The sequence below is a fragment of the Rhea americana genome, unplaced genomic scaffold (genome assembly GCF_003343005.1).
Source record: "Rhea americana isolate MKP2758 unplaced genomic scaffold, rheAme1 scaffold_125, whole genome shotgun sequence".
Classification (NCBI taxonomy): domain Eukaryota; kingdom Metazoa; phylum Chordata; class Aves; order Rheiformes; family Rheidae; genus Rhea; species Rhea americana.
This window is the reverse complement of record NW_028185317.1, coordinates 2,003,046-2,012,902: the sequence shown is the minus strand read 5'-3', so window position 1 is coordinate 2,012,902 and position 9,857 is coordinate 2,003,046. Positions and strand designations below refer to the sequence as shown.

The window sequence follows — 9,857 nt, the reverse complement described above, 5'->3', positions numbered from 1 at the left end:
TTTCCTGACTCTATTTATTATGCACTTAAACATCTCTGATTAAGTACAAATTAACAATAGCTAGAAAGCCTCTATATGTGCTCAATTTTCACCTTTGTCATTCTACTACCTTGTTTTTCAGGACAATCAGATTTTCAGGTTAATCCGAATAGCTACAGCTCACAGAACTTTCACGGTCTGTGAGTCAGATCCTGGGGTCCAACACCGCATGACTTAAGCAGCCAAATCTCTCACTCAAAGCAGTGGAAATTTTGGATACTCTGAAAAGTCTGCTCTTGGGAGGGATGTTTTCTACTAACCGTCACTGAGTAATACTCCAGCAAGGTCCATGACCTCAAGTCTCTAATGGGAGCTGAAGAGTGATCAGAGAAGAGCCTACAGAGCACAGCTCAGTCTACTAAGAGACAGTCAACCAATGCATATTTTCAAAATGTGCTGAAAATAAATTTTCCTGGAAATGAATTGATATAACTGATGGATGATCATGTCAGTTCAATGTATCCAGAACACTATCATTTTATAATCAGGTGTTTCTACTGAGAGGTATTTTATTGGCATAATTTTTCATTTTCACTATTTAAATTCTGCTTAAGAATTTTTTTAGAACCTAGAACTTAGTGCATTTCATCTTATAAAATCAGAATAATTTATATGCATCTCTTCTTGTCCAAAAGAAAAGTACAGCCCAAACACATTTAGGGATAYAAATACATCAGGAATAATGATAGTGATCTCACATACTCTGTGATCTGCTTAATTTTGATTTCAGCATTGACCAACCAAGTAACATTGGCAACTTGCAGAAAAATAAGTCCTGAAATCAAAAGTGATGATAAAATGAGTTTTAATGAGGCCTTTATTATGGAGAGAACTGGGAAGAGAGAGAGAGGTGTAACTGCTGAAGACGCTACTGTGTTGCTAAACCATGCCACTTTGCATTGGTATGTGAAATGCGTATGGCTGGTAGATGATAGGTGGTTGTCCATGAGCAATGTAGTAATTGCTGAAGTTTCTGTCACTGATATATGGAGCGGGCTGATAGTAGCATGTTACATTGGCTGCATTTGGGATGATGTTTTGTTCTCCAAGTACTTTTAAAGCCAGAATTGTAATCATATTCAGAGTTTGTCTTCGTTCATGTCCCATGAGACAGACTGTGCTCTCATTTACAACTCCATGCAAAGTCATCAAGTAGTCATACTTGCTTTTTTCTTCCCCAATGAAGTGGTTGCGCAGGTATGACTCAATTTTCCTCTGCTGCTCAGCAACATCTGGAAAATCAATGAAGAACCTGGAGCACATATAGCGTTCTAAAGATTTAATTTCAGCCTCATCTGCTGGCTTAAAGTCACGAACCAGGAGATTGCTATACTTCAGAAGGCCGCCTCCTCTGATTTCCTCAGGGTTCCTGGTGGAAATAAGTTTGTACTTTAAGTGGTCCATTGCTTCATTGAAGTCTCCATACATACTCTCTGCAATAACTGTGGGGTGAGAGTCTTCTGTCAGTTTGCAGTCTGGTTCTCTGTAAACACTTAATATGGAGTCCAGTATTATTTGGAAGGAGTCAACACTAAACTCAAACTGCCGTCTGAGTGAATTAACAAATTTTAATTCTACATTCTTGCCACTGTTGTTTGACAGTGAGATGAGACTCCAGCGATCATGGTCAGTGGAGACTTTGACCATCTTCTGTACATAGGCATCTTTCATGGTCTGAGCAGTGATTTTTTCTTTATTAACACATTTTGGCAAAAAGTCCAATAGGCAATTTAGGACTGCCTCTTTAACAATCTGGAATTCRAATTCACTTGGAAGTTCAACACCAAAAATGATGTCTAGGTCCTTATAACTTGTCCCATTCTGCTTTACTAGGATGTGACTAGCTGTTGAACCGTTCAGGCGGATATCTCGAACATTGATTTGCTTTTTGATGAGCTGTTCCTTTACCATATGAATGATATCCTTTGGTYTTACTTCCAGCGTTGGAAAATTTCCTCTTCCATGAATGGGTATTACCTCAGTTAATACTTGATCCAGAATTTTAATCTGATCCCAGGTGAGACTACTGAATCTGTGGTCTAAGCCCTCAGTCATTGTGAAGTCAGTTGGCTAACTAAGGAGAAACAAAAATTAAGAGGAAAATGTTAGAATTTGCTCAAATACAAGAGCAGTTGACATTTTACTATGTTATGACAAACACATATCTTACCTCCTCGGTGCAGTGACAAAGCAGTTCATTTTACACTGAAATACAACACAAGTTAACTCTCTGAGTCAACCACTGCACTTGTCACAGGCTCTTAATTGAATTTTAATGTAGTTGGATTTTAAGCCTACTGAGAAACTACTGTGTTACTGTATAATCCATGACTCAAAGTAAATGTAGTAAACCATACAGATTTCATTTAAAATTACTCAAAGGTTAATAACATGAAATACCTGGTGGTTTTAATGAAACTCCAAGTAAATTTCACTGTGAAGAGCCAAAATAAGCAAAATGAGCAAATTCAATTCTGTCTATCCTGTCTGGAAATCTGCCTCTATCTTCAGTGACTTACATACTTAAGAGTTACTGGAAGACCAGGAAATTATTTTTAAAAATCAAGAATGATGCAACACACTCACTGTTTATCTTGTGATATGCTTGGAATGTACTTTAGCCTGTAGGGCTCATCTGTATGTGTGCATCCCTTAATATTGGGTTTTATGGCTTAAGAACTGGATAGATGATCATTCTTAAGTTGTTTCCACATTCTTTCTCAAGACAAAATCTTTTTCTTCTAGCTAACTAAGTCTCTCACAGGAATATACCAGTGCTGGAAGTTATAGTTGGCAGAACTGATAAAAAACCCACTTCCAGTCTGCACTGATACAATAAAATCTCCCAAGATAGCCTATAAAGAAGTTCCTGTAAAAGGTATGGGATAAAGTTCAGCTTTAGAATGCCTCAGTTTAAAGTTATCTTATCTTCAGATCATATTCAGCAGGCAGTTAGGCCTTGGCATGGATAATTCATTTAAATTTTATAATGTGAAAAATATGTTGCAAATGCCACAATAGTGGTTTTCAAATGTTCATAACTGAACATATACAAACTTTATTTTAATGATTTCTTTTTGTAATGGGAATTTAAATGCTTTAATTTTACATTATGAATTTAATTAAATAGAATCATACAATTACATAATTAGGAGTGATTACAGTAATTAAGTAAATAAGAAGTGCATTTAAGGAGCTATGAAAAAGAAAAACATAGGTGAGCACTAGATGCCAATGTTGTATTGAAATATGTGCATCTTAACACTACCGTCTCCTGACATTAATGTCCATGTTACAGAACTGGAACTGTTCTATTCAGAGGGATAAAAATTTCTCCAAATCCATGAGTACTATTTCAAGATGTATCCCTTTCTCAGTTCTCCTGGGCTAGTTATTGCTCAAACTGTTAAGCAAAAAGTTTTACTGCTGAATGCTATCACACCATTTTTCATTACTGCTCCAGAAATCACACCATAACTCATAGGTAGATATTGCAACTTACTGATAACTTTTCAATTAACCTCTGCACTTGGTGCCATGCCTCAGCATRCTGGGTTTGAAGCAGCATTTGCCGCTCTGAGGAACAGGTGAAAGAAAGAGCATTTATGGACACCTTTCTTCACCACTCATGGGAGTAAAAAGCCTTTAGTTAATACAGTTGTTYTGAGCATTTCTTTACTATCCAGTGTCACTAACTGATATCTCTCTACACATGGGAGACAGCTGTTTGGAGACTTTGTAGTTGCAGGTGTAGATACTGAAAATGACTTTGATTACTGGAAGGAATTTCATTTTTCTGCACAAATATTATAATTTTGCTTTCTCCTGTAACATTGCATGTATTAGCTAGGCTTGTTTTAAAGAATATTTCTATTGGGTCTCTGTTCAGAGAGACTTCAGTTAAGCTGAAAATAATTTTATTTTACAATCATGTCAACTATTACACAGTAAAGGGATTTTTGCAACTGCTGTTGAAACACTCTACCTGAGCACCTAAAAGGAATATAAATCTAAGCATCACAGTATTCCTGAATACYTTCCCCAGCGGGATGGCAATTATATCATGGCACTGAACTTTGGAATCTGTCTTCCACCAAAAACTATGAAAACTCTTCTAGGTTTGTGGGAGTTCACTGCAGCAAGGATAATATATTAAGCTGACATATTAAGTTGCTGATGGCTTAGGAGAGAAAAATCATTGTTCAGTGACACATGCAAAGTGTTTAAAACATAGCTATCTTATTCTGTAAAAGAAAAAAGAACTCCTATTCCACTACTAAGCAAAATTTTTGTAAAATCTTATTTTCGTTTTATGTTGTTTGTTTGTTTGTTTTCTCAAACTCAGCTATAACCCAGTAGTCAGCTGTAAAATCAGCCTCTGCTCTGTAGAAAGGGATTAATATCCCAGTCATAGTACAAAATGGAGATATAATTACGTTTAAGTATATGGGTGTCCTATTTAAAAGAAATGTTTTGCACTTCAAATTAAGGACGTGTGTAAGACAGTTTGCCGGACCAGATGCCTCTTTCTCAGGAGGAAGCAATCAAGATCTCTGCCTAAAGAAATCTGTGTCTCCCATTTGGTTGGACGCAAAGATGGAGTTTGGATTGACTGAAGAAAACTGACTGGAGGTGTGACCCCCACATGGTTTTCACACATGCCCTGAAATAGTTCAGTGGTTCACTAGCTGGGTAAAGAAWAGAAGTAACGCTCAGATGTATGACAACAGGGCACACAAATCACTGATGCAGCAACAGATGCTTCTGCTCAGGATAAAGTACATTTTTTCAGCTAAAGCTCAAGAGTAGTAAATGAAGTAAAATCATACTGAATAATGAACACATTTGAGTAGTAACACTACTGTAAAGTGTATAATACTGATCCTTAATCAGTATTGACTATACATATACGTTCTCATGTATTTTCYTTCCCTTGCTTTCAGATGCCATATATTGCCTTTTAGTAACTGCAAGTAACTTGTGAACAGATAAATTGCTCGAAAATAGTGCTAAGCCATTTTTCACATAGTTACTAGTGTTTCAGATTCAAAGTAAGCTAATCAAGAATATATGTCRTTGCAAGCACCTTTCTGGCCTCATTACAGAGACTGGAACTTGCCATATGCTTGAAGTTAACCATATGCTTAAAAACACTGAAGAATCAGGACAGAATGTTTGTTTTTTGATTGCCACTGAATAGAATTTTGAAGGTCTTTCAATCCTGTAATTCTGGCACAACTGAGTTGTGCCTGGCATTGCTTGTTTATGTAGTATGTARCTCCACATATACTCATAAATCTGTAAGTATTTATAGGCACACATATTTGTAAATACACACATATGCACACATTTCTGCAGATATTTAGAAGATATGGCATTTGATACAAAAGGGACATCCATAGGACTGCCTACCTAGCTATAACTGCATGCTTATTCCTTTATTACCAAAAACTACTAATATGAAAAGCTTCTATCCTCTCCTCATAGCCTTTCTGACATCCCAGTACATTTTTATAATGTGTTTCATCAAAAATGGCTGTTACAGAAAGATACTGTGAATTTTGGAAGTAGCAAAACAATGGGTGGAGTGAGAAAGTTGGGAGGAGAGCACTTGGTATACACTTTTTGCTACCAGGTTTGTCATTTGTGTTACTGGCATGTCTGGTTATGGCAGACTGGCTCATAYGATTTACTAGAAACCTTCTGCATCRTCACAATTGTTGTAGAAGCAGTACTTCTGTGTTATATGCTTTGTCTGATACTGCAAAACCTTAAAAGGGCTTTMAAGAATAATGCTGTGATATAAAAGAAAACAGAAGAAAGAAAGGAAGGAAATGCTGCAATTCCATCACCTTTTTTAGCCCAGGGACCCCTTCAAATATTTCTGAAAGTGAAAGATGAAGTAGCCCTGAATAAAGTTAGGAATGCTTCCTTTATTGTCATGTTTTCAGTTAACGCAGATTTCATTGCAATATATTAAGATTGAGAAAAATGGAAGGAAAAGGAAACATGATTAAATATTTCTTGGGCACTGAAGGCAAATCAGGTAACTTCTGCTACTGCACTAAGAGTACTAYCTCAAAGTTTCATTCCTCCAAAGTGATTCCTGGAGAATGAGGTGATGCTTTGTGAGTTCAGAATCTCAACGTTAATGRCCAAGAAATGTCTTGAGATCAACCCTAAGAATTCTGTGCTGAAATAATGACTTTGTCTTTGACAAGTACAGAAAATGTCCTAGGAAAAAAGCCAGTGAAGTTGTCAAGAACATAATTAATTTTTAGATAGACCTAGATAAACTTTTTTTTTTTTAATTTGCTTCCAGTTATATATCCAGTATATAACCTGCACTTTGCTAGATGAACTTTGACTTCTTCTTTGCCTTAAACATGTTGGCAAAAAGAACAATTTCTGGGCAATTTGATAGGCATTAGGAACCTTATTCTTAAGCAGTGGCAAATTTATTTACTGAGGTGCTCAGACTGGTGTCAGGAGTTGTTACTGCAAGAAAGCCTCAGTTACAATAAATCAGCAGATATATTGGGGCTGTAATTAATCAAAGCACTGTGCAAAGCTATGCAGACAAGTGACAAAGGGAAAGCAACAAACTGCAAGTAACCATAGCAGCTAGATGAAGTCAAATATGAATGGGTGCATGGATTGGCTTGGTTAATGGGGAAGAGACCGTGAGTTGAGGGAACAACCCTGTCAGACTCCTACATGTTGGAGGACACCTAGGGACCAGGGTACATGTCCTCYACCAAGCTGTCAGGTCAATTTGGAGACTGGTAACATTAAGGGACAAGTCAATGGAGAACACTYTCTGAAGGTTGATCTGTCTCACTGCCCCTTTGCTAGCAGCAGCAACTTTGTGCTATTAAGGGTAACTGTGTATGTGAGGCTGACTTTGAGAGCAGATTCCATCTGCACCCCCCTGCTCCAGCCTTCCTTAGGTCTGGCCTGCTGCCCACTGTCAAAGATTTCAGGTTTTGTAATTTCTTCCATATGATATCTAACGTCTTTTCATATGTTTTACATTCAGCGTTTTCCCATTTTGAAGTCTGTGGACAAATGGAGGGATGCATAATCACTAGCAGCATGACAACGAAAGGAACAAATAGGCTTTGAAAGCATGTATTGAAATGTTGTTTTTTTCTGCACTTACTCAGTATTTGTAATTTACCAAAACTCTCTCCTAGTGTTTTTTCCTAGTTCTTTGTTGATGGAATTTATAATTATAATATACAGTTATATRGGACTCTGAATCCTGCCTGATTTAAAATCTCTGCCAGATAAAAGAATGAGGAAAAATACTTTTCAGGGTGTTTTTCTTTAAACATACTGGCTAGAGAAGCACAGAATAAGATGGATCAGATCTAGTCATATTTTGTGATATACCATTCTTATTATAAGGCTAGAAGAGTATTTCCCTTATTCAAGTTCTAATTTGCCCTTCAAAGGTCAGCTTCAGCTGGTGAAGTGGTTGAAAAATGTTTTGGAAATGTGGGGTCACTAAAAACACTCTTGCTATTGATATCCTGAAATCAAAGGCTTTCATTTTCTTCAGTAGAGTTTGGTCCAAACTCTTACTGCAGGAAGTGATTTTGGTTTTACAATGACAAAAGATTTAGTTAACCAACTCTTAGCATTCTGCCATACACCAGCTTCACCCAAAAAAATAAAAGCAGATCTAGCTTTACATCTGAATCAAGAAAACCTGCTAGGCTAATGACATCTTTAATGTTCCACTCAACTTTCATAGAAACAGATACTTGCAGTCTAGAGGACATTCTCATCAAATTTAGCTCACATTTTACACATAAACTGTTTAACATTCCCTTTTTATATACTCTATAATGCTGCTTCAGTGTATTTTCAAAGGGTTTATAATGTGCTAGCATTCTCAAGCAGAACACATCTGAAATAGTTTTTGTGCAGCTGTGTTAGCTCCATTCTCTTCCCTTTGCTTTTATCTACTTCCTGATTTGTCTGTTTTACAACAATTATATTGAATACTTTAATGCTCCAGTTGTCTTTACCTTTGTCTGCACCTGAAATCAGTTGCTAGGGGACTTTTTACAGATGAACTAAAATGTCTTTTAAGCTACTTTAGTAGTCTTGCATTTGGAGTTTACTCCAGAGATGCTCAAAGTAACTATTGCATTCTCCCCTTAGATCTGCAACATACACGTTATACACATTGCTAATGATTTCTGTGGCTTCTTGTTTAAGTTTTATTCTAATTGAAAGACACATTTCTCTATTAAGTCAGGCATTTAAAGTATTTTGCATGCTCGCTGACTTAAGGACTGCAGCTGACAGAGCTGCAGCTTTGAAGACAAGAATATCAAATATGGAAGGAGTGCAAATGTGCATGAGAGAAGTAGAAGAAGCAAAGTATCCGCAGCATCCTAAATAGGGTCACATTTAAACTCGTTTAACAGTGGTTTTCATGAGCTTTTTCCTCCATTAATGTTAATGCATGCAGTGAAGAGACTGTTTATTTATCCTGTTATCATGAGATAACGCATGAGTTGCCATAAGTTTTCAATACAGTTACCATCTAGTTACCCTGAAATAACAAATAATAACTCAAGGTCATAYGATCTTCTACTGTCAGATAAAGTTGTGTGGCATGCAAATATGCTTAAGCAGAAAGCAGTTTGCTTGGACTGTGCCACAAAATATCGCTTTCAAGGACAAAACAAGCAAACAGAAGAGCATCAGAGGCATTATCAAAAAAACTGCATCCTACCTTTCCTCCAGCTAGACACAAGGAAAAGCAACACAGTCATACAGCAGCCTGCATTGCCCCTTCTCCCAAACGAACTCAATTTGCAGAACAGTTCAGCACAAGGGCAGCCATGCTCTGCACCGCAGAGCTGGAAAAGAACCTGAGCGGCCTGGACTTCTACTGAAATGTTACAGGATACTGGAGAGATGATCTGAGTTTTCAGGAGGGACAAAATAAGGAGCTTGCTTTGGGCAATCAATACTAATACATAATCCACGTTACGTCATCCTGGAAAGTGTTTCTTTTTGGATGCCAAATTTTTCCATCATGACAAGCAGTAAACTTGCTCCTAGCTGCATGTGGACCCATTCACACGGCAGCCTTCTCAGGGCCAGATTTACTATTGCTTTGTACCAGTTCCCACAACACATGTGGTCCTTCATACAGAGTATCCACATTCAAAAAAACATGCCTTAGTAAACAGCATGGTTTGTGGTGTAGTCTGTCTTATCCTGTTGCTCTAGTAATAATATTTTAAAAACTGTATTATACAATATTTGGTCTATCTTGGACTGTGGTCATCACTGAGAAGCTACTGCTTTATGTAAAGATTATTATTTGTACTACTAAATTTATACTATGGACTAATTCCTGAGTAATGGTTCCAGGAAGAATGAAAAATCCCACAGACTTACCGTGGCAGTTCTATTGCCAAGCGTGTATTTCAGTGGAGTTAATAAGATGACTCACTGGATCCTTTGGTAAAAATATGAATTGTCATCTTGTCACCGATAAAAGCATGAACCTCCCAGGGAAAGCTGCAAGAAAAAAAAACAAACAATTCTTTTTTCAGATAAATGTTAACTACTAGTCACCTGCTGTACATAATAAATCATGCATTATGACTTGGCAGTCCTGCAGTCATAACAATAGCCTTTTAAGTCACAAATGATAAGGTGAAAGCTATCAGCAGAAAGGCACAGGACTGCTTAGAGAGACTCTGGGTTTCAGGTCATACTTAATCCTCTGCAAAGATGTTAACATCTTGCTATTTTCTCTATGGGATTAAAGAATTTAGTATTACATA

At 37.1% G+C, this 9,857-nt stretch overlaps 1 protein-coding gene across 1 annotated transcript; it reads right to left on the bottom strand.

The window, feature by feature from the left end:
* Positions 1-918: 918 nt before the first annotated feature.
* On the bottom strand, positions 919-2,103 carry TENT5D (terminal nucleotidyltransferase 5D). The gene has a single exon (XM_085325913.1). The coding sequence runs from the start codon at positions 2,092-2,094 to the stop codon at positions 919-921; it is 1,176 nt and encodes a 391-aa protein (XP_085182039.1). The 5' UTR covers positions 2,095-2,103.
* Positions 2,104-9,857: the final 7,754 nt, after the last annotated feature.